Below are 25,574 nucleotides of genomic sequence, written 5' to 3' on the forward strand. Positions count from 1 at the left end.
TGAACAGAGTATAATCATTTTTTCCCAACAAATGAGGTAGACCTTGCTTTCCTTAAAGCATATTCAGTATTCACTAAGTGCTGAATAGAGTCAACTGATTAGATGGAAAGATAGGTAGATAAAGAAAGAAAGAGAGAAAGAAAGAAAAAGAATATAGTGTCTCTGATAGGAAGTGACTTGGCAGCTCTAGAAAATGAAACATACTTGTAAACGAAAATATTCAGTCAAGACCTGGATTTGAACCCATTTGTTTGTATATGGTAAATAACTACAGGTTACACAAAATGAGAGATACCTGAAAAAGCCTTTAGCCTTTACTTCTTTTTGTGTGTCCTGGACCTGGGGTTAGGGGTGCATTTACCACTTTCACCCTCCCCCCACAAGGGATTAGGAGGAATGACAAATTTACTATGTTTTCATAGAAATATTTATCAAAGGAAACAGGATTTCTAAAGCAACAGACATTAATATTCTTTAAAGGTATTCTCACAGCAGATAGGCAGCCTCTGAAGCAGTCCAGATACTTAGAGCATGGAAGACCATAGTCATGTCTTTTAAACTCATCAGCTTTCCTAAGAGAAGGAAAAAAACGGTACATATCTGATGCGGAACAGATTTAAGTCGCCTTTGGGGGATTATCCTGATGGGACTTCTATCCTAAGTATCCATTTAAAAAAATTTTTCTATGATGAAAATATTCTGGTATTAAAGTAGATTAGTAAAGCTGTTAGGGAATTTAGAAATCACTTGGGTTATTTCCTTACTGATTCATAAATTCTCTTTTTCTCTGTTTTCTACTTTTGCCTTCAGTATTAGAAAAATTAATGCCTTTTGGAGCAGGCCATTATGTTTACATGTCTCTTGTTAGAAATTTACATGTCATTCATCTAATAACAGTATGGAGTACCTACTATCCAGACCCTGTGAGTGCAAAATTAAATAAGGTACTATACATAAGAAGTTTTAAAATATACTGAACTGAGGTGTCTGGATGGCTGAGTCGGTTGTGCATCTGACCTCTGCTCAGGTCATGATCTCAGAGTCCTAGGATAGAGCCTGAACCCCACATCTGGCTCCTTGCTCAGTGGGGAGTCTGCTTCTCCCTCTCCCTCTGCTCTTCCACTGCTTTGCTCTCTCTGTCTCTTTTTCAAATAAAATCTTTTTAAAAATAATAAAACAATATACATTGAGCCAATATAAACTACCCCAAAGCTTTTGGCCATGGATGTTGTTTTTGCTTCCTAGGGTCACATTAACTTAGCCTAATCCTTATACAGACTCTTAGATATTTGTAAATGTGTGGCCATCCAAGTGTAGTGGAAAGTTGCATGGAGGCCACACTCCAACAATGAAACCCCAAAAGGGATAGTCAGCTTAGGAATAGATAAAGAGATCTTTCAGACACAGATTTAAGCTGTATTTGATAAGTTCACAAGGCAATGGCACATAAAGATGAGGGACAGGAGTGTTTTGCTCATATGGCTAGGGTGCATTGAAAAGCCCAGAAAGTTTGGATGCCCTGTCAGACTTCGTGATACAAGTCTATGCAAGCTCCTGGCATATGAGTCCACCAATGAACAATATCCACTAGACTGAGGGAAATTGAGGGAGCTGTACTAGCTGACACCAACCACCAGGTATTTCTCCTGTGTCGAGTTATGTTATCAAAAAGAAAATCTCTGGCATGACTTTGCCAGTTTTAAAGTTTAGTTAACAGTTACATGTTTGAGTCTGATCATTGTGCACAGTCCTCTATAAATTCTTCCTTTCAGTTGGTGGCAACAGTGGGATGATACAATAGTTTTGGACATAAAACCAAAAAAATGGGGAGGATAAAGGTAACACAACGACCTGACACTTGCTGGCTATGCAACTCCTCTTCGCTGTGGGAACTATGACCAGCTCTTCTCAGATGTGGAAAGGAATGCCTGATTTTAAAAATAATTTTAATAGAGCAGGCAGAGAGTCCCAGAGTTGTTGCTTCCAAATAACATGGAGTCAATTTAAAATGGTAGTGACAGTTTAGGATTGGATCTTTAAATAAGTTGGAGTTTGGGCAATTAAAATTAAGATCCTAGTATACACAGAAACCAAGTTGGTGTGGTTTCAAGTTAGATTTCAGCAGAAACCAGATGAAACAGTCAGAATCAGTGTTGTAGTTTGTAAATTCAGGAGCTCTTCTTACTTCGGGGAAAATACGTTTGGGTTAACTGCCAAAGTTATGCTTATTTAACACTAACTAGTCTGGAAGGGATAGCTTCCTTTGGGAGGCACCCAAACATCTGGAACAGTCCAAGGGTATGGCCACTTTTCATGAAAGAATATCCTAGATTGGCTTTATGATTGCACCCTGAACAACTGGAAAGACTTGATCCTGCACCAGTGGCAGAGTTCCGGTGACACAAGGGGCCTACACCTAGAGAACTAATTAACGTTAGCCACAACCAATGCATTCTACAGGACTTTATCACACAATGGGTTATATAGTGTCAGCCCCTAGCTACCTGCCTGGTAGTAATGTAGACTCCCAGTGACTTGAATGCTTTGGTCCAGATCCCACTTTCCCTCTTTATACTCCACTTGTTTATGTTGGTCACTTTCCTACACATTGTTTCTTTAAATATGTTGGGTTACTGATTCAGCAAATAAAAATACAGGATGCCCAAATAAATTTGAATTTCTGATAAAATATTATACCAGAAAAAATTACTTATCTGAAATTCACATTTAATCCATTTTTTAATCTGGCAGCTCTATAAATGTGTTAATAGCATTTAGTGGGTTGTAGTCATGGAGTTCCTGGAGCGCAGTCTGGTTCTGCCATTATATGTTGCGTACTTACCTCCAACTACTTGATGTGGATTAGGGGAGAGGGAGACAAACACATAGTTGACCCAAGATTAGACAGGTGAGGTAGAAGGGAAACCCAATTGCTGCTATGAGAGTTTTATAGGAGACACATTGTATTTGGCTAAACTAATCACATAACCAGTAAAACATTTACAGACACACATTTTTAAAATCCTGTCGCAATAGTAGGTAGGTTAAGTTTGTTGTTGTCTGTGTTCTGTTTGGATTAACTGCTAAATTTTAAGCCATGTTTTAAGCAGTTAATTTCTCACCTTGCTTTACCATGAAGGGAATAAGTATTACTTAAAAAAAAAAAAAATACTTGATAGGTAGCACAGTTGTGGCAACCATTCTGCATTGCAGGAAAGATCCACACATTTGGAACACTTATCTTTTCCTTCCAGATCCCCCCAAAAAATCAAGGATTTGAAGCAGGTTACTTATTCTTCTTTCTAGCCAAAGATGGGAGGCTTATTCTCTGCACAAATCAAACGGATTAGAACTGGGACTTGAGAAGAGTAGTGGTGTTAGTGAGGTGTTACTCTGAAAACAGGAGAGGGAGAAAATGTTGGTATGCTGAATATAGGCCTTCAGTTCCCTTCTCCAACTAGCTAATTGGCAGTTAATTAGCTAGCTCCAAATCTGGCAGCTAGGTTTATACCCAGTCCTACCCACCCCAGCCAGAGGGGTGAACAATTATAAAAACAACTTGCCACTTGGTTATCTGTTACAATAAAACCCAGAGTCCACTCATACATAGCTTCCAGGCTCTTATAATCATGCTAAACTGATAGCCAAGGATCAATAGACGTTGGCTATTTAAATGAAACATGAAAATCAAAAGAACCAAAAACCCGGAAATAATGCAAAGAACATAAAACTCCCAGAAGAACCTATCATACCCTCAGAAATAGGAGAATATACTGCAGCCATGAAATATGAACAGGATGCTAGAAAAAATGAACAATCAGAAAATAAAAATATTGGAAAAAATAGAGCTAGAATTAAACATTCAGTAGTTATATTGGAAGATGAGTTGAAAAAAATTCAGTAAGTAGAACCAAAAGACATGGAAAATAGCAAAGAACAAAAAGTAATTTCAGAAGATCAGAATGGGATACACAATTTGATTAGTAAGATCTCCAAAATGAGAACAGAGAAAGGAGATGAAAAGAGATAACAAAATTAAAGAGTATTTCCCCAAAATATAGGACATGAGTCACATAAATTAAAAGTCACATAAATTAAAATCCACTGAGTGCCCAGCACAATGAATTAGACACAGAAAAGCATACCATGATATTTCAGGATGCCAGGCTTAAAAAAGATCCTAAAAGTTGCCAAAGGGAATGAAACAAGAGTTACTTTTAATATTTTTCACCGGGTACCTGGGTGACTCAGTTAAGTAACCAGTTCTGGAGTTTAGATCGGGTCATGATCGCAGGGTCCTGGGATCAAGCCCCACATGTGGGGTGTCTGCTTAAGGATTCTCTCTCTCCCTTCCCCTGCTCTCTCGTTTTCTCTTTCTCAGATAAATCTTTAAAAAGATATTTTTAAAATGGTATTTAGATTTTTTTTTTAAGATTTTATTTATCTGAGCACGACCAGGGGCAGAGGCAGAGGGAGAAACAGACTCCCTGCTGACCAGGGAGCCCCATGCAGGGCTCAATCCCTGAACTCTGAGCTGAAGGTAGATGTTTAACCGACTGAGCCACCCTGGCACCCCTGATATTTAGATCTTGGTAACAACACTGGTTGAAGGGAGACTGTGAAAGCAAGGCCTTGGGGTGCCTGGGTGGCTCAGTGGGTTAAGGCTCTGCCTTGGGCTCAGGTCATGATCCCAGGGTCCTGGGATCGAGCCCCGCATTGGGCTCTCTGCTCGGCAGGGAGCCTGCTTCCCTTCCTCTCTCTGCCTGCCTCTCTGCCTGCTTGTGATCTCGGTCTGTCAAGTGAATAAATAAAATCTTTAAAAAAAAAAAAAAACACTTTGTTACTCAGTAGTGAGAATGGTAAAGAAAGTGATCACTCTGAGTTACTTAGGAAGTCTTAAAAAAAAAAAAAAAGGGGCGCCTGGGTGGCTCAGTGGGTTAAGCCGCTGCCTTCGGCTCAGGTCATGATCTCAGGGTCCTGGGATCGAGTCCCACATCGGGCTCTCTGCTCAGCAGGGGGCCTGCTTCCCTTCCTCTCTATCTGCCTGCTTGTCTGCCTACCTGTGATCTCTGTCTGTCAAATAAATAAATAAAATCTTTAAAAAAAAAAAAAAGAAAAGAAAGAAAGAAAAGAAAAGAAAGCAAGGCCTTCAAATATAAAAGGAAAAATTATTTCCAATGTAGAATTCTATACCCCAACAATCCAATCAAGCAAGTATGGTGCTAAAATAAAGTTTAGACTTGCATGATTTCAAAATTTTATCTTACCGTATACCCTTTCTTAGGAGGCTCCTGCAGAACATGCTTCACCAAAACAAAAGAGTAAATCTAAACAAGGCTTGGGATCTGGAAAAGAAGACCTCACGAAGGAATGCAATGAAGGAAAGTGCTGGGATGGCTACCAGGTCAAGTAAGTAGGATGGGGGTTTCAGGAAGTAGGTCTCAAGGAAACTGGAAACAAAGTGAGTACATGGAAAATGCAGAAAGGAGCGAGACAGATGTTGAAACATTAGGGAAAATCAAAAGGTTAAGTTCATGGAATACTAGACTAATGTTAAAAGGAGGCAGTTAGAAGTACACCAAACACACATTTTTGGATTTTGGATGATGGGACACATTCTGGAGCATCACTATGTTATGAATACAAATCTCAAACTTTATTTCAGTTTTATGTAATTAGTTATTACAATTTTAGTAGTCAGATTTTAGAAGCTTGACATTGAAAATATAGTAAAATTGTAGTTATGTCAGCAATTAGATCGCTTCTTCGGGTATCATACTCCACAACTGCATTAGATGCTCCAGTAAACCATGCACTGCAGAAGGCTTTTTTGGGGGGGGGGGTAGCTATTATAACTTTTTTTGTAAAAAGAACTTTGTCCCTTGCTTAGGAAAAATCTCAAAATTCTCCTCTTTACAGAAATGATGCATAACCTATAGTAGTACTGTCAACATCATTTAAATTTTAGCCTCTCTTGATTCAAAAGCATAAGAAATCACCTACTTTAAAAATAACATTTTGAAATTTCATAAGGAATTACCTACTTTAAAAATAACATTTTGAAATACTATCTCTCATCTTCCATACTGTTTTTGCTATCAAGCTACAGTTAAATCTAGTGATAGCTCCATAATATATTCCCATATAATGCTTTAGGGTTTTTTTCTGAGTTTTGATTGAAGATTTTCCCCATAATTTGTTTATGTCATTATTATATAATCAAATAAATTTTTACTTAATTGCAGATGATTATGTGTGGTGATGTGTGTTTTCTCTTTCATCACATCTATTGTGTAAACCATGCCAGGTCAGTTTGTCTGCCTTTTTTTTTTTTTTTAAAGTAAGGGATAATATTCCCACAGTGAAATATGAAAAGTACACTAATCTTAAGTGTACTTTATGATTTTTCACATGTACACACTTGTGGGTTTTTTTTTTTTTTAAGATTTTATTTATTTATCAGAGAGAGAGAGCACAAACGGGGAGCATCAGGCAGAAGAAGAAGCAGACTCTCTGCTGAACAAGGAGCCAGATGCAGGACTTGATCCCAGGATCCTGGGATCATGACTTGAGCCGAAGGCAGATGTTTAACCAACTGAGGCACCCCTATTTTCTTTAATTCATCTGTTAATTTCTGTGAATATTTTATAGTGTATATAAAATATTAGTATGGTGTGATACTGATTCCTAGGTGAAGAAGTACATTGTTGGGAATGCATGCTCAAAAAGTTCCTGCTGACAGATTGCTTGGTCAGTTTGGAGATGTCCTTTATACACCGATTGCCATGGGAGCTCAGAGAGCATCTCCGACTGGAATAGTCAGGTCAGGACTGCCTCAAAAGTGTGACCTGAGCTGAAAATTGACAGCTGACAGGACTGAAATAGGAGAGAGGACAGGAAGAACATTATAAAGCAAGACCTAGAAGAAACTGACAAGGTTTGTTGGAGCCATTAAAGCAATTTTCAAAGTGGGGCCTAGTATCATCCACAACAGCATCACTGAAGGGCTTGTTTAAATGCTTTACTCATACCTCCTAAATCAAAATTTCTGGTGTGGGGTGTCTGAAATGCTCAATTTTACCAAGTTTGTGATAATTTCTAGGTAACCAGAATTTAAAAAGTTCTAACCCCAGGGGTGCCCGGCTGGCTCAGTTGATAGACTATGTAACTCTTGATCTCAGGGTCTTGAGTTCAAGCCCCACAGTGGGCATAGAACTTACTTTAAAAAAAAATTCTAAATCCATATAAATACTCTGGACAATACTTGGTTTATAGTACAGAGACAAAGTGATCAAGTGATCAAGGAAACTGAGAAATAGCTACACTGAAATATTCAACCATAGATAGGTCAGCCGTATTACCGGTACTAAACTTGGTTAAAAACACATCCATTGAGTACTGAGCACTCTATTGCTGTGTAATCAAGAGAATTAAAAAGCACCAGTTTCATTCCTTTTTTGAATGTTGGAGAGTTCTATTGTTTAATGATCTCTGAACTCCAGAAGAAGACCAGAAAAGCAGCAGTATTGCTCCCCGATTCACTTCCTGCCTGTTTTCCCAAAGGCAGAATTAGATGTACTTTGCAAATTGGTTGTTGACTCTTTCAGGTTAAAAGACTACTACCATGAACTGCTGTAGCTCCTGTACTCAACTCTTCTTTTACCCCTGTGTTTCACACCTTTGTTACCAGTTACACAATTTTAAGGTAGGAGGATGAAAAAAAAAGACTACCAGTGCTAGAATTCCTAGACTCATTTCCCACAAGCTGTTTCCAGAACCATGTGGAGCTCATGGTATTCATATTAACATTGATGAGAAATAGAAGCAAAAAAATGTTCACTTTAGCCCAGAAGGCTGACCTACAGCCTGTATAATTCTGATAAGGATCAAATTGTTGCTGATTGCTACATTCTTAAAGGATCTCATGACTGCCTATGTATCTCACAGACAGTTACTATTGAACTGAATGGGAAGCATCAGAGAACTCTTTTAAAAGTTGATTTACGAGTAGAAATTTAAAGAAGACATTTAAGGTCTAATACTCCCTGACTGTTCCCTACCCCTTGAGCACTAGGCATATAACCACTAGCTTCACACAGCATAAGTGTAGCTTTTTTGCCCAGGGGTCCTGTCCCCATGCTACTTACCTAAATAAACTCACTAAGTTGCACCAAACAATGTCTCAAGAATTCTTTCTTGACCCTTGTGCTCCACACCCCTGCAATAATATAATCTGTCTATAATATTGCCACAAAACATTTTATTCCAAAGCATCATGTCCTGTGGTGTTGTGTTGAGATACTATAATCTCAGTGCAAGTGTTGTCTTTATTTTCCTCCTGTGGAGATAAGATGGAAGACCTGATTCCAGGCTACTGGGAACTCCCAGTTGAATGGGAGGACTTTGGAAGAATTCACCCAGAGCCAAACAAAAGAGATAAAAGCTTACTGGACACACAGCAAGGGGGCAGTGGGCAGGACAGCAAAGAATAAGCTGTCTGCCACAGGGCAGTGGTGAGGGGCTATAGTTATAGGACAGAATGAGGAAATACAGAATTTTCCCTTTTTTGGTAACTGCCTCGTTGTAATTGGTCAGTTAGGGACTATGGCTATTTCTAGGTGGGTCATAGAATAAGCCTGATTACATTCAGCTTGGTGGTCGCTGTGGGCCCTTTTACCTTACTCAGGTGTCCATTGCTCAAACTTCTTGCCTGAAAGCAGGCTCTACACTACCTTCGATGAAATCCTGGTACTAGTTAATGTGTGTGAGGATTACAATAAAGGCATGGTGCCAATTTAAGATCTGTGTTCATTTCTTGCATTCTTCCCTCAAAAAGGGGGGAATCTTTGACAGAGAACTTTAACTTTTAAAAATATGGTAAAGATGCTACCCAGAAATCCAGAGCTTTGAGCAGATATTTGAGGGACTTGCAAACTAGTCTAAAAGATGAGTAGTATTAAAAAAATAATAATAATTCAACCAAGTAATTTGAAGGTCTGACTGGCTTTATTAAGCAATTCATTAGTCGGGTAGCATCCTGCCAAGTAAGTAGACAGGAGCGCCAAGGAGTTGTAGTACAAAATGGAAGTTTTTAAAGGAGGGTGGGTGAGGCAAGGAAGTTCTCAGCAAAAGAAAGAAAGGATTCTTCCAGGCAAGGTCACTTCCCCTTTAGGAGGAATGGCAGGGGGTGTCTTCATGCAGATTACCTCATCATCCTCTGTGACAGATTACCTTAGTGATTCTTATCAGAAAATTCCTGACTGACCAGTTAAGACAACATTTGTGGGGGAGCTTGAAATCACGATTAACATTAGACATTGAGCCCTGGTTTGGTGACTTGGCCTAAGTGACACCATTTTGGACCTGTGGTTTTCATTTTAACAGTAGGAATAAGGCACAGTAGGGAAAAAGGCCTTCTGTGTAAAGAGGTTAAGTGAAATAAACACTCAAGAATGTGATCTTGGTTTTAGATGAGTAGTAGAAGTATATTAGTAGTAAGGACAATCAATTTTCCCATACAACTTAACTGATACATGCAAAGATCCATGTATTAACTGATGGAGAGAAAACTCTGACTAAGCAAAGGCTAAAAGATTAGTAAATTTCTATTAAAGAGATCACAAGGCAGCACCTAGATTATCAGTGTGGTAAAGATGAATTATTCAATACCTGTCGAGACAACTATATAGCCATCTGGAAAAACAGGTCTGTATTCTAACTTCACACAGAAAATACAAGATCAATAGCTTTGCCTATATAAAAATGGAAAAAAATTATGGAGCATGTCAACCAAGAAAAGAATTCACTGAAAATTTAAGCAAACAGACAGTTATCTAGGCAATTCGGATTGTAATTTGGGAGGCACAGATTCCGATAGAAACCTGAATTGTGTTCCAAGGAAGACCAAGAGAGAGCAGAGTTATATAGGCAAAAGTCTATGAGTGTAGTTCTCATTCAGGTCCTCTATGCAAAGGAGGGATTGGAATTATAGTAGCTGGGATTGGCTGGATTAATATGAAAAGGAGGGATTGAAATTTGTTGAACATATTGATTCCTTTGGAAGTGAAGAGTGCAGGTGATTCAGGTGTTATGTGTTATGGTGAGGAGGAAGTTAAGTCCAGGCTGAGGGTTGACAGCTAGATGAAAAGTTCGGTTTCTAAGATGAGGACATGCATAAACTCCTCCTACCCTATGGCTTCCCAACCCTATTTTTTATTATTATGATTATGATTATTATTATTATTTTGCAAGAAAGAGAGCATGCTTTAGCAGGGGAAGAGACCAAAAGGAAAGTTAGAGAGATCATCTTAACCAGGTTCCACACTCAGCTTGGAGCCCAACTTGGGGCTTAGTCTCATGACTCTGAGATCATGACCTGAGCTGAAATCAAGAGTAAGATGTGGGGCGCCTGGGTGGGTTAGTTGGTTAAGCATCTGCCTTTGGCTCAGGTCATCATCCCCCTGCTCAGCAGGGAGCCTACTTCTCCCTCTCCCTGTGCCTGCTGCTCCCCCTGCTTATGCACACACACACACACTCTCTCTCTCTCTCTCTTAAATAAATCAATAAAATCTTTAAAAAATAAATAAATAAAGTAGGATGCTTAACAGAGTGAGCCACCCAGGCCCCACCTCCCAACCCTATTTTAAAAAAGAGAATCTCTTAGCTAAGGTTGCTTGCTTTACCTTGGAAATCTCCATTTACAAGTATAAGAAAGCTAAAATAAATCACTAACTGGGTGAAATGTTTGCAATATATACCACAGGCCCAGTGCCAAATGTCCCTACAAGGAAAGATCTTGTAATACATGTTAAAAATTATTAAGGACAGGGCACCTGGGTGGCTCAGTGGGTTAAGCTGCTGCCTTCGGCTCAGGTCATGATCTCAGGGTCCTGGGATCGAGTCCCACATCGGGCTCTCTGTTCGGCAGGGAGCCTGCTTCCTCCTCTCTCTCTCTCTCTCTCTGCCTGCCTCTATGCCTACTTGTGATCTCTGTCAAATAAATAAATAAAATCTTTTAAAAAAATTTAAAAAAAATTATTAAGGACAATTTAGGTAATATAAAACTTCAATACTTCATGAAGTGGACAGACTCTTTTTTCAGAGACTATAAAGAGGGTAGAAGGCAAGAAGCTTTTATAAAGGTAAAGAAAGAACAAGGGGTGGGGTGCCTGGGTGGCATAGTCAGTTAAGCAACCAACTCTAGGTTTTGGCTCAGGTCATGATCTCAGGGATGGAGCCCGGCATGGGGCTCCATGCTCAATGCAGAGTCTGCCTAAGATTCTCTCTCTCTCCATCTGCCCCTTCCCCATGCTCTTTCTCTCTCTCTCTCAAATAAATAAATCTTAAAAAAGAAAAAGAATAAGGAAGAGAAAAATGGAAAATATCTGATGGCTAGGGCCACAGAGTCAACCTTGTTTGGAGTTAAGGAGGAAGAGGAAATAAGTACAAAGCCCAGAATTGACTTGGCATATGAGGATTGGCTGACTGGATATATTGTGTTTCTTGTTAGGCAGAGCACTAACAAGGACACAGAAGTTATCTTAAGTTTCAGGCTGTTGATGTGACATTCTGAGCACTTTGTCTTGGGCCTAGAAAGTTATTTCAACACAAGGAAGAAAGCCCAGTGAAAACAATGGAAAACAAAAAAAAAAGATTTAACTCCAATAACTGATCAGTTTCTGGAAAGGTCTTCCAACAGTCCTACAATATTCACGTAAATGGTGTGTAGAGGGAGACATTCTTTACCTATTAAAATGGAAGCTCTCTGAAGATCAATACCTGCTAGTTTTGGCAAGGGTGTGGGAAAACACGCATTTTTGTGCCGTCTTAATGAGAGTATAAATTGGCATAACTTCAAAAGAATGGTATAACAATATAGCATCAACATTTAAAATTTGCTGACTTACTGAAACTGGTTTATTAGGATTTATTCCTATGGAAATACTTGAACATGTGTGCAAAGATCCATGTATGATGTCATGTAGGAAGTTATCTTGATTCAGTGGTAATCTCCAAATACACTATCAAGCAGGCGGCAGGCTATCCCATATGTCATGGACAGGAAACTCCACAGCCCAAATTAAGATGCTCAAAATCACATGGTTGAGTCAGTCACTTTTCAATAGAAGTCAGTTGGATAGTGACAGTTAAGACATTTGGGATAAGGTGCCAGGGAGCTAGGAGGACCATATTTATCCAAATCCTGTGTTTATGTCCTATCTGCCACATTGACCTTCACTCCTGACAGGGCTGTTATGGGGACCACTGCTGAAATTGGAAATGCAGCTCAGCAGATAGAGGGGTGCCTAGAGCTGACACATGCTTCTATCAGAAACGTGCAGAGCAAGTATGCCTGGTTAGAGGTTTTCTGTGAGCCATGCTATCTGTGTTTTTCTGGGACAGAACGTGTATATGGGGCTAGGATGGGTGTGAAAAACGAATAGCATTTGGGGAGATAATGTAGCTATCAGCCCGAAGGTGATATCATCTTAACTTAAACTTGGCCTTTCCATTGTTTTCAGTTACTGACCCTCTTGTTTGTTCCATCTTTTCCACGTATATTCCATTCTATCTTTATCGTGTCTTACCGTATGCTTTCTATACTTAACACACCTTAACAATTCTATCTCATAAGCTATTTGCTTTCCCATTATATTAACACAAGAGTTTTATATGTCCTTTTTGTTTTCCCTGTCCTTTAGAACAGAAGTGAATATTGCTGGGTGCCTGGGTCATTCAGTTGGTTGAACATCTAATTCTTGGTTTTAGCTCAGGCCCTGATCTCAGGGGCTTTAGATCAAGTCTCATGTTGGGCTTCATGCTGGGTATGGAACCTGCTTAAGATTCTCTCTCTCTTTCTCCTTGCCCTTCCCCCCACCAAAAGAAAGAAAATGCACATAGCAAACATATATGAAACATCTTAAAATATTTTTTTTTAAATTTCAGTAGGGGTTAGGATAATAAATATGTGATTTTGTATAGAGATACTGATAGTTCAAAATACGAATGTATATCTTTAATGACAAAAGAAAAGATGTCTATTTTATATGAATAAATAGGGTTCAAAAACATGATGTACAGTATTCCATTTGTTTTAAATATGTATTTATGTACATAACATCTTCTAGATGTGTACAGAAAGGACATCTAAAAGAATCTTCTCTAAAATATTAATGGTAGTTTTTTCTAAGTGTAGGATTGGGGGTAATTTTTTGTTTGCTTCTTATATTTTGTCTTATTACAGATGAGTTTTTTGGGGAGAGGAGTACTGTAAGAGGCTTACATTTCTATAATCTACAGAAAGAACAAATCAATTATGGCTTTTAAGAATTTCAGATTACCAGCATCGTGCTCTTCAAATTCAGATAGACTCAGATCCATTACCAGCTGTATAAAATCGGGTGCTTAGCCTCCCTTATCTTCAATTTCCTAGTCTGTAGAATGACAATGATAATAAGTACCTTAGAGGAAGTAAGAACGTGTGCAAAGAGCATAGCACAATGCCAAGATCATATTAGTGGTCTAATAAATGTTCCCACCCACACACCATATTTGATATAGTGCTTAATTCCCTTCTGCCCTCTATTTCATTCCTGATAGTGTGAAAGAACCTACTAACCATAGTGCTAGGAAATCTCAGCAGCTGCAGAGAACTCTTTCCAAGACAGGTCAGCTTATATTATCTTGCCTACTTAGTAGTTATGGTTCAACAAAGCCTGATAAGAGAGTCTGGGGTTTTCCTAGGCTTCCATGAAAAATTTGAAAGTATGGGGTGCCTTGCTGTCTCAGTCAATTGAGCATCTGCCTTCAGCTCGGGTCATGGTCCTGGAGTCCCTGGTTGGAATACCACTTCAGGCTTCCTGCTCAGCTGGGAGCCTGCTTCTCCCTCTGCCTACTCCTCCCCCTCTTGTGCTCTCTCACTCTTACCCTGTCAAATAAATAAAAATATAGAAAAAAAATTTTTTTTGGAAAGTATAAGGTATCCCACTGATGGGGCACCTGGGTGGCTCAGTTGGTTAAGTGTCTGCTTTTGGCTCAGGTCATGATCCTAGTTTCCTGGGATCAAGCCCTATGTCGGGCTCCCTGCTCAGGGGAGTCTGCTTCTCCCTCTTCCCCTTCTTCTGCTCCTGCTCTATCTCACAAATGAATTTTTTAAAAAATTCTTTAAAAAAATCCCACTGGAAAATATTTCAGCCCCTAGACCTAATAGGATCATATTTAAATAAGTAAAACTTGGAGTTAGATCACAGTCTTAACAAACCTTAGTGTGAATTCTCAACCCCATTCAGACCAGATGTCACTTTTTAAAATAATGTTCATGTTACTATACTGAAATTCAGAGATAATTTTTTAAATGAGCACACACATTTTTTAAAAACCAGTATAATTTCTTGATAGGAAGATAAAGAAATAAAAGGAAAGTCATTACAATTAAATATGTATTTCAATATATAAATGATCTGATATGATTAACTCTATGACTTAATGTATTATTCCGATGCTTGGACATGTGGGTAGACTCACCATGAACAGGTCAAATACAATACAGGTGTGTTATATTGGCAACCAAATAGCATGAGCCATGTGGTCATTGATGATGTGATTTTCCAAAATGGTGAACAACTTTTGGTAACATTTTTGGACTAAAAAGGCTAATTTCCCTCTAGTTTACACAGTGGTTGAATTCCTAGGGGTAATAAGACCCTGCAAAAAGTACTTTAAAGGGAGCTTGTTTAAAATGTGGGTTCTTGGACACTTAACTCCAAGTATTTTGACTCAGGGAATCTAGCATAGGACCAAGACACTATATCAAGAGAGATTTTGGTTTGGGCCTTCTGTTTTCTAAATGCACTGGGAAACTGAGATGTTGTCTCAGAGAGGAAACCCAAACTTAGTAGAATCCACAAACCCAGGTTGGCCATTCCTACCCAGTGTAGAATCCTGGGGCGGAAGTAAGAAATTTAGAATAGGAGTATCTTGGTTCAGACACAACTGGGCTACCTGCAATTGCCTTGCTTGGCACAAATGTTCTGGATCTACTTTCTTATCTATAAAAATGGGTATAGTTACCTGCAGTGTAGAGAATGGGATTGTGGTTTCTGAAACCCTTTGGAGCTTGCTTGCTTTATCAAGATGACTAAAACTCTTAATATAAAGCAGTCTGTAAAATGAAATATATTAAGCATGAAAATTGCTTATTATGTCGATGCTATTATTCACACATTAGGAAAATCTGATCAGGGTGTTGTCACTTTGCCCCAAAGCCCACTGTTTGAACCCAGAGAAAGCGAGCCACAAATTTGGTCACTAACTCCTGCACTCAACAAGCAAAATAAAAATGCACAAACTCCTAATCCTGACAAGATTCTGGCTCCATCTGGCCAGTGGCCAAGAGCGTGGATATGGATGAGTCACACTTGCCTTTCACTGAGCTCGGTTTACTTAGACTTTCAGCTCTGTTAGTCAACTACTCCATTCCTCTTTGCTTCCTCCTTTCCCACACCTGATACCATCCTTTTGGCCTCTCTGATGACTTTTCCTCTGCGCTCCTACCGCTTCTTGTACTACGCGTTCCTCTATTTCTCGTCCCAGTTTTCTGTCACCAGCTCCTCTCAGCCACCCCTTTGGCTTCTTCCCTTTGTTCGGTGATCTCTGGCAATCCTCCCGCAACGTCCGGGCTCCTCCCCAAGATGGGGGAAGGGGGGTTGCTACCCGCAGTCCCTACTAGGGCCCACAGTGTGCACCCGGGTCCCGGTACCACGTCGCGTCCCCGCGACTTGCTCTTACCTCCCTTTCCCTCTCAAGACCTCCCGGCCGCAATCTTTGCCTTCCGCGCGGAGCTCTGAGGCTCCGGAGCCTGGGGCTGAGGGCGCTGGCTGGTCAAGGTGCCCTGTCCCTCGCCACCCGTCCACCCCGGAGAACATCGCCAAGGGCCCCTTCCCAGACTGTGCTCCCGGCTGCCCGAGGCTGAAGCCGGCCCTAATTCTTCCTTGGCTTGGGGTGCCCACCACCGGCAGTCGCTGCTGAGTCGGGAGCTAGGAGCCACCCACGTGTCCAAGAGCGCGGCGCGGGGCCAGCGCAAACCTCTCCAAGGCCGGCGGCTTCTGGTCGCTGAAGCTCCACTGTTGCAGGCGAAATCCGCACCGACCGGAGAGCGGCGCGCGGGTCGCGAGCGGCACGTGCGGATCCTCTGCGTCTCGCCGCAGGGTGCGGGTGTCCGCAGAGCCCGCGAGCCAGCGAGCGAGCGCCGGAGCAGGGAGGGTGGACTCGCGAACCGCCGAAAGGCCAACACCTCGGGGCGGCAGGGGCCGCGCGGCGGTGCGGGCGGCGGGACTGCAGTGCCACCGCTCCGGAGAAAGCCCACACGCTCACAGGCCCGCGCGCGCACGCACGTGCACACCGCGGGCAGCGAGAACCCGAGAGAGAACCCTTGAGTGTTGGACGCGTTATAGCCATGGCTTCTGTCCTCAACAGCAAAATTCACGCGTCCGGGACTTGCCAGGGCTCCAAAGCTGATGCCCGCGGTGGCGCCAACTGGAGAATGGACTGGGATCCCGACATGCACGTGAAAATGTGCAAGAAGATCGCCCAGCTCACCAAGGTAAGGTGAGGCTGCTGCGGGCCGGCGAGCCGCGCGCCCTGGGTGGGGTGCCCAGGTTGGGGGAGAGCGGTCGCGACCAGGGGAGGCCCAGGCTAAATCCGGGCAGAAACTTTGTCTGGGAGGCCAGTCGGTAAGGGAAGCGGTCCTAAACCTTACTGGTAAATTGACCTTCTGGAAGCACCTCTGTGGAGAGAGAGGACTCTTACCAAAGAAACTCTTACAGACTGCTTGCTGAGCAGGTGGTCTGTGCTCCCAAGGTGGGAAACAGTTGAATCGGTGCTAGTGTGAATTGTGTGTGTGTGTGCGTGCGCACGCACGCGTGTGTTTTCCTTTGCCAGTTCTGCTCAAATGATCGTGTCTGGAATGTTGTGATTTTATTCATCGCTGTACTTTACAGCTGGGGAGGTCATGTGGACTCTGTTTAAACACTTGATTAATTTTTTCCTTCATTCAACAAATATTTGAGCCATTTGTTGAGTGCCGGCAGCTTGCCTGGCACCGTACTAAACCTGGAAGGCAGCCCAGGGGATTTACTATCAAACTGGGTGCAGATGTTATAAGAGCATAAATGGGGAAGTGCACCATTCCCCCATTAATTATTGGATTACGAAAGACCTTGGGAGGTCAGCCAACCCATCTTCCTACGTCCTCCCAGGGACAGTACTGAACCTCTCCAGGACCGGATGAAGACCACCAAGAAGATGCCACCTTGCCCTTGGTTAACTCTCTGCAGCTTCCCTATTTGGAGCTCCTTGTTGTAGGTTTCCCCTCTTGTGCCTTGTGTATAGATGGAAACAAGATTCCATTCTTACACAAGGTTCCAGTGGGAGAATATAGCTGTTTGCCTTGGAGTTTCCTTTTGACATCATAATAAACTCCTGATACATGACTGCTAGTGGAAGGGTCAGGTCCAGATTCTGTCCAGCAGTATATGGGACATGCTCTCTTCCCTGTCCTCCTCCAACCTCCCCATAACTTTTTTTTTTTTTTTTTTTTTTTGGTAGGTTCACAGGCTCTTTCCTATTTTGCCAGAGGGAAGGGAGCGCGGGGACTTGAAAATGGACACTAGATGCCTTCTCCTGCCCCTCCTATCAACTTCTCCACATTCTTGGCATATGAGCCTGTTTCCAAACAGTGATCTCTTTAGTCAAGGATTGAAAAAAGGGATTGGAGATACCCCTTGAGGGTTTGGCATGTGTGGCTGGCACCACTGATCTAATCTACATTTATCCAAATGTGACATCAACCCCTAAAAAATATTGATTCAAGGCTCTAGACACAGTATAAGCCATCTCTATCTTTAAAGAATCTAAAATGTTTTTGTAGACACAAGTTTGAAATATGGAAAGAAAACTCAGACGCTACTATATAATCAATTGCTAAGTTGGGTATTTCAAACTGTGAGTTCTATAGAAGTGGAAACAAAGGGTAAGTAATTATGGGCAGGAACAGTTAGGGGAGATTTTTATCCCCTAAAGGGATGAACACTTTAATTCAGTTTGAATTTATAGAGTGACTACTGTGTGCCAGGTTCTGTGTTGAATATTGATGGAATAAAACTGACTAAGACATGGTCCTTACCCCTGTGTATAACAAACACTTGAACAGATAATTTCAACACAATGTGGCAAGCATTCCACATTGTAGTATTTATGGCACACCTATTAAGTGCCAAGCACTGAAACTAACAGCAGTGGAGAAAGCAGCATGATCCCTGGCACACAGTAGGCAGTGTTTCTTCAAAGGATAGTTTGCATTAGAAATCATAATGGATTCTTATTATGTAGTGCCTCTCTTTATGGTTTTTATGCTAATTGCTTAAATTAGACATTTTAATATTGATATCAATGTGCTACCTTTCTTTTGGCTAATGTTTGTGTGTCACATATTTTCCATCTCTTTAGACTGAATCTTTCAGTAAGTTGGTTGTATTTAATCTTTGTGCATTGATTGTGATTACTAATATATTGGGGCTTATTCTTCTATCATGTTTTATGTTTTTGTGTGCTGTGCTTTTTCATTCTTCCTTTTCCTCTATCCCTGCCTTCTATTGAATTAGTAAAATGATCTATATTTCCTCATTTTCCACTGCTGATTTGAGGGCATTAGGCTTTATTTCTATTCTTCTCAGAACTGTCTTTTATTTTTCAACATATGTACTTAACTATAATTTTTTTAACAAAGTTATGGTGTAATTCTTTCTTCCTGTAAGATTTTCTTTTAAGATTTATTTAGTTATTTTGGAGAGAGAGCAAGAAGGGGAGGGGGAAGGGGCAGAGGGAGAGAGAATATCTCAAGCAGACTCCCCACTGAGCCTGGTTTTCCACCTGGGGCTCCATCTTAGGTCCCTGAGATCATCACCTTGAGATCATCACCCTGAAATCATGACCTGATCCGAGATCAAGAATTAGGGGCTACACCTTCTGAGCCACCCAGGTGCCCCAATGCTGCAAAAGATTTTTGCATACTTTACCCATTGAACAGCCTTTTCCTTTTCCATCTTGCCGTTGTTGTCTAGAACATTTGACATTTCTAAATTTGAAAATCATTTTTATGATCAAGTGTTAATTAAATTCACTGACATTTCATCACTTCTCACTATTTTTTTCTTGAATCCAAAGCCGCCTCTTTAGATTCACTTTTCTTCTAGCTGAAGTCTATTTCTTAGTAATTTTTGCTATTGAGGTCTAGGTAGGGGAGGGAATTCTTTGTATATTTGAAACTGTCATTATTTTGCCCTCAGTGTTGGGTGATAATTTATTGGGTATAAAACTCTAGTGAACAGTTAGTTATTTTCCCAAAGCACAGTGATGAAGGTACTCCATTGTTTTCTGGCACTGGTTGTTGCTGGTGAAAATTCTGCTGCTAGACTAAATTTCATTCCTTTGTGGTCAGTCTGCCTTTCCCTTTATAACATGTAATATTTGTGTTTGTTTTGTTTTGGTGTTCAGCACTTTCACCAGGACTTACTATATGTTAGTGTACTTTCTGTTGAGGACTGGTGTGCTCTTTTTAATTCTGGAAAATTATCAGTGATTTTCTCTTCAGATAATGTTTCTCTGTATTTGCCTACCTTTTCTTTTCTGGAACTGCCATCAGGTCAGTGAGGAAGCTTCTTCATCTATACCCTGAAATGTGATTTAAAAAAATTTTTTTTGCCTCCGTGTTGGATTCTGATAAATTCCTTAATTAAATCCTTCTGTTCACTAGTCCTCTAAATAAGTTGTTCAGGTCAAAGTTTTTCCCGCCTTAAGTCTTAAGTCCTGTCAAGTTTTAGAATTTCAATAATTATATTTTTCATTTCTAAGATTACTTATTTCCTCTCTGATTTTAATAACTTGATTTTTATAGTTTTATTGAAGTATAATTTATATATTATAAAATTCATCTATTTAGGTGTACGATTCAACATTTTTTAGTAAATGTTCAGAGTTATTACACTATAACTGTAATCCAGTTTAGGACACTTCCATCCTAGAATAGGTTTCCAAAGAAACCTATTCTAGGTACCCATTTGTCGTCAGTCCCCCTTCCCACCCCTACACCAGGCAATCATTAATCTACTTTCTGTCTCTATAAATCTGTCTTTTGCAGACCCTTCAACTCAATGAAAGATACAATATATGGTATTTCCATCTGGTGCTTTTCACTTAGTTGCTAAATCTTAGCAGAATGTTTCTGAGGTTCATTCATGTTGTAGCGTATGTCAGTCATTCATTCCTTTTCACTGCTCGCTAGTATCCCATTGATGGATACGTACCTTCTGTGGGAGACATTTGGATCATTTCCTCTTTGTGGCTATTGTAAATAATGTTGCTCTGACCATTACATTCCTATGCAAGTCTTTGTGTGGACAAACATTTTCATTAGACTTGGTAGATATCTAGAAATTGAATTGTTGGATTGTATGTTATTTTTTTAAAAGATTTTATTTATTTGGGAGTGAGAGGGAGTGCACACATGAGCGGGGGTGGGGGGTGCGGCTCAGAGGGAGAAGCAGATTTCCTGCTGAGCAGAGACCTCCTCCTCCCCCACATGCAGGGCTCTGTCCCAGGACTCTGGTATCATGACCTGAGCTAAAGGCAAGTGCTTAACCCACTGAGCCACCCAGGTGCCCCTGAATTTTATGTTATATTTATATATGTTTAACTTCTGAAGAAACAGCCAAACTGTTTTCCAAAGTGACTGTATCATCTTACATTGTTCAGCCTACTTTCCTAGGAAAACCCAATCCAACCCCATGCTCCCAGTTCTCGAGTTACAGTGAAGTACATTTCTTTGCTTACTCCACAATTCACTCACTTCCCTTTCTTTTTCTCTTTATGTTTACTCTCCTGAAATGTCTTCATTTCTAAAAGTTGAGTTCTACTTATCTATTAAGTCTCACTTCCACCCCAAAAAAGCCTTTGAAAAACCAAGCTTTTGAAATTAACCATGTATTCATTATTTATTAATTGTGCATTCATTATTCTTTCTTACATCTGTTTTTCCAGAAGTTTGTACAATGCCTGACACATGGTAGACTCTCAGTAAGCTTGTTAAATTTAAAGTTTCCTCCCACAGATTTGGTTAACACTTTTTTTGTGATATTTATCCATCTGGTATCATAGTTGATTTGTATATACACATACATATACATATGTATATGATGTATATATGTCCCTTAAAAATCATAAACTTGGGACACCTGGGTGGCTCAGTGGGTTAAGCCTCTGCCTTCAGCTCAGGTCATGATCCCAGGGTCCTGGGATCAAGCCCTGCATCGGGCTCTCTGCTCAGCGGGGAGCCTGCCTCCCCCTCCCTCTCTGCCAGCCTTTCTGCCTACTTGTGATCTCTGTCTGTCAAATAAATAAATAAATAATCTTTTAAAAAATCATAAAGAAATTTAAAAAAATGATTCAAATTAAAACCACATTGAGATATCACTTACACCAGTTAGAATGGCCAAAATTAACAAAACAGGAAACAACATGTGTTGGAGAGGATGTGGAGAAAGGGGAACCCTCTTATACTGTTGGTGGGAATGCAAGTTGGTGCAGCCTCTTTGGAGAACAGTGTGGAGATTCCTCAAGAAATTAAAAATAGAGGGGCACCTGGGTGGCTCAGTGGGTTAAGCCGCTGCCTTCGGCTCAGGTCATGATCTCAGGGTCCTGGGATCGAGTCCCGCATCGGGCTCTCTGCTCAGCAGGGAGCCTGCTTCCTCCTCTCTCTCTCTCTGCCTGCCTCTCTGCCTACTTGTAATCTCTCTCTGTCAAATAAATAAATAAAAATCTTTAAAAAAAAAAAGAAATTAAAAATAGAGCTTCCCTATGACCCTGCAATTGCACTCCTGGGTATTTACCCCAAAGATACAGATGTCATGAAAAGAAGGACCATCTGTACCCCAATGTTTATAGCAGCAATGGCCACAGTCCCCAAACTATGGAAAGAACCAAGATGCCCTTCAACGGATGAATGGATAAGGAAGATGTGGTCCATATACACTATGGAGTATTATGCCTCCATCAAAAAGGATGAATATCCAACTTTTGTAGCAACATGGATGGGACTGGAAGAGATTATGCTGAGTGAAATAAGTCAAGCAGAGAGAGTCAATTATCATATGGTTTCACTTATTTGTGGAGCATAACAAATAGCATGGAGGACAAGGGGCGTTAGAGAGGAGTAGGGAATTTGGGTAAATTGGAAGGGGAGGTGAACCATGAGAGACTATGGACTCTGAAAAACAGTCTGAGGGGTTTGAAGTGGTGGAGGGGTGGGAGGTTGGGGTACCAGGTGGTGGGTATTATAGAGGGCACAGCTTGCATGGAGCACTGGGTGTGGTGAAAAAATAATGAATAATGTTTTTCTGAAAATAAATAAATTGGAAAAAAAATAAATCATAAACTTGAATCTATTCACAATACTTTGCACCTGATAGACACTAAACATATGTTAGGGTAGTAAATATTCATTCACATGGTTGTTCAAAGTCCAGGGTGCACATTAAAATCCCCTGGGTAGCTTTTAAAAATATACCAGTGAGACGACAACTAGATGGATCCCAGAATGAAGTCTCTTCTGGAGGGAAAATTGTGGCAAGGAGACAGTCAAGTCTATGGACACCTGGAATATGATGATAGGTAGAAGAAAAGCATGCATGTCAATGTTAAATTTGCTGGAGTTGAAAATATACTTTGTGGCTATGCAACAACATATCCTTATTCTGGGGTAGTGCACATTGAAATAGGTCTTATTTTTTTTTTTTACAAAATTATTTATTTGAGACAGAGAGAGACAGAGAACACACATGTATGCGAGGGGGGTGCAGGTTGGACAGAGGGGCAGAGGGAGAGGGAAAAAGAATCCCTAGCAGACTCCTCACTGAGCATGGAGCCCAGAGCTGGGCTCATTCTTACAACCCTGAGATCATGACCTGAGCCTAGAGTTGGGACACTTATATACACTATGGAGTATTATGCCTCCATCAGAAAGGATGAATATCCAACTTTTGTAGCAACATGGACGGGACTGGAAGAGATTATGCTGAGTGAAATAAGTCAAGCAGAGAGAGAGTCAATTATCATATGGTTTCACTTATTTGTGGAGCATAACCAATAGCATGGAGGACAAGGGGCGTTAGAGAGGAGTAGGGAATTTGGGTAAATTGGAAGGGGAGGTGAACCATGAGAGACTATGGACTCTGAAAAACAGTCTGAGGGGTTTAAAGTGGCGGGGGGGTGGGAGGTTGGGGTACCAGGTGGTGGGTATTAGAGAGGGCACGGCTTGCATGGAGCACTGGGTGTGGTGAAAAAATAATGAATACTGTTTTTCTGAAAATAAATAAATTGGAAAAAAAAAAGAGTTGGGACACTTAATTGACTGTACCACCCAGGCACCCCGAAATAGGTCCTCTTTTAAGGACATAAGTATGATGTCTTACTTTCAAAGTATTTTATTTTATAAATAAAACATAGAGCAAATGGTAAAACAAATGGGATGAATGTGAGTCACTGGGGAGGCTCAGTAAAGGGTATGGGGATGTCCTTTGTACTGTTCTTTTCCTGGCAGTGTTTTTCTAAGCTTGAAATTGTTTCCAAATCAAAAATTAAAAACAAATGCAAAGCATGTAAGGCCCCAGGCCCACCTGTGAAGGAGAGGAGAGAACAGTAAGAGGCACTGCTGCTTTCTGAGTCACTCAAGAACTCTTGATGTTTACTTGGGGTCAAGAACCACCATTTCAGAGCACTTGAAGGTTTAAATAGTAAAGTGGGCACAGAGGAGTCATTTGGGCCCTACAAGGTTCCAAATTCATTCCGCACTAAAGCCTTTGGGAAGCTTTTGGTTCTGAAAGCATCAGGCAGGTTTGCCTAGCTCTGACCCTGGGCCTGTCAGGCCAGCCTCTGCTTTTTTCTTTGCCCTAACAATGTCCAGCTGATTTTTTTTTTTTTTTTTTTTGGCAGGGCTCCACATCCTCATACCCAGAAGGTTTGGCACCCCTCACACCCAGGGATTCTCTGGTTCCAAATTTCCAGGAGGTATAGAATGTCTTGCTCCAAATAAAAGCTTTATATTAGAACAAGAAAATGAATGGGAGAGTTCCCTCTCCGTGAGCCATCTCTCAAACTGAAGGCTAACTCTCAGGACCTGGGACCACAAGCATGAAAACTGCATGCACATAGCACTCCCTCTCATCTCCCGATCAGAGGAAAAGCGCCCAGGAGACAAGGAGCGGTTTCATTAGGTGCCAGAAGCTGCTAAGCTAAAAATATAAGGAGTAGAATACCTCGACAGGACCCTCTCAGTCACCCTTTGAAAAGGATCTGTGCCAGTCTCTTGGAAGACCCTGCAATCAAGGGTCTGCAACTTCCACACATTAGTAATATCTTGTGATTTTTTTTTTTTAGTGTTTGTAATGCTTTCCTTTTTGAGCTTTAAGGCTTTCTATTAGTTCCTCACCCCTGTCTTTTATTATTTATTTATTTTATTAAGTATAGTTACATCAGTATCAGGTGTACAGCATAATGATTCAGCGACTCCACAGGTTGCACAAAGCCCCAAACAATAGTCACTGCATGATACATTATTACAAGACTACCTCCCCTATGCTCTACTTTCATCCCCTTATCTGTTTTATTTAAAATTTATTTGCTTGAGAGGGAGAGAAGAGACAGCACAGTGGAGGGAAGAGGGGCAGAGGAAGAGACTCTCACGCAGATTCCCCACTGAGCGAGGAGCTTGACCCTGGACTTGAGCTTACCACCCTGAGATCACCACCTGAGCCAAAACCAAGAGTCAGACTCATAGCTAGTGCAGCCTCCAGACACCCATTGACTTACCTATTTTATAGCTGGAAGTTTATAGCTCGTAATCTCCGTCACCTCTTTCACCCATCTCCCTCACTCTCTTCCTTTCTAGCAACTACCAGTTTGTGCTGTATATTTATGAGTCTTTCTGTATTGTTTGTTTGCTCATTTGTTTTGTTTTTTAGATTCTGCATATGAGTGAAATCACTGGGTATTTGTGTTTTTCTGTCTTATTCCACTTAGCATTGGACCCTCTCGTTCCATCTGTGTTGTTGCAAATGGCAAGATTTCATTCTTTTTTGTAGTTGTGTTCTTTGCAAAGGCTTTGACATACTTACTCATCCTCTGTGTGCACAGCAGTTCTGCATATCAAGAAGGGAAGCACCATCTCTAATCGAGGGAGGAAAAATCCAAGACCTAGGGGTGGGCCAGCATTCTTGCCTGATGTTACATTAGTACGTATTGACAGAACCAGGGCTGGGTGTGTTTGTGGGGGGCGAGGTGATATTTCTACCCTGGTCATCCTTATGTTTCCATAACCTCTTCCAATCATCTTTACTATTTCCCATGGAGGGAGAAAGGTGTATCCAATTAGTGAAGCTGAGAGCAGGGATTGGGCAGAGCTCTTTCCTCAGCCTACCTTTTTCCTCATGGAGTAATCTGCTCATAGAAGCACACATTCTACTCTG

General features: G+C 40.9%; 1 protein-coding gene across 1 annotated transcript in view; it reads left to right on the forward strand.

Annotated features, from left to right (window-relative positions):
* The first annotated feature begins 16,450 nt into the window (after positions 1 to 16,450).
* The window catches only part of FAM184B (family with sequence similarity 184 member B), a 173,741-nt gene continuing 164,617 nt past the window's right edge, over positions 16,451 to 25,574 (forward strand). The window contains exon 1 of the mRNA XM_044226042.1: positions 16,451 to 16,600. Within this exon, the coding sequence (XP_044081977.1) occupies positions 16,454 to 16,600 (147 nt within the window). The 5' untranslated portion in view covers positions 16,451 to 16,453. The remainder of the gene's footprint in view (positions 16,601 to 25,574) is intronic.

The sequence above is a fragment of the Neovison vison genome, chromosome 11 (assembly GCF_020171115.1).
Source record: "Neovison vison isolate M4711 chromosome 11, ASM_NN_V1, whole genome shotgun sequence".
Taxonomy (NCBI): Eukaryota; Metazoa; Chordata; class Mammalia; order Carnivora; family Mustelidae; genus Neogale; species Neogale vison.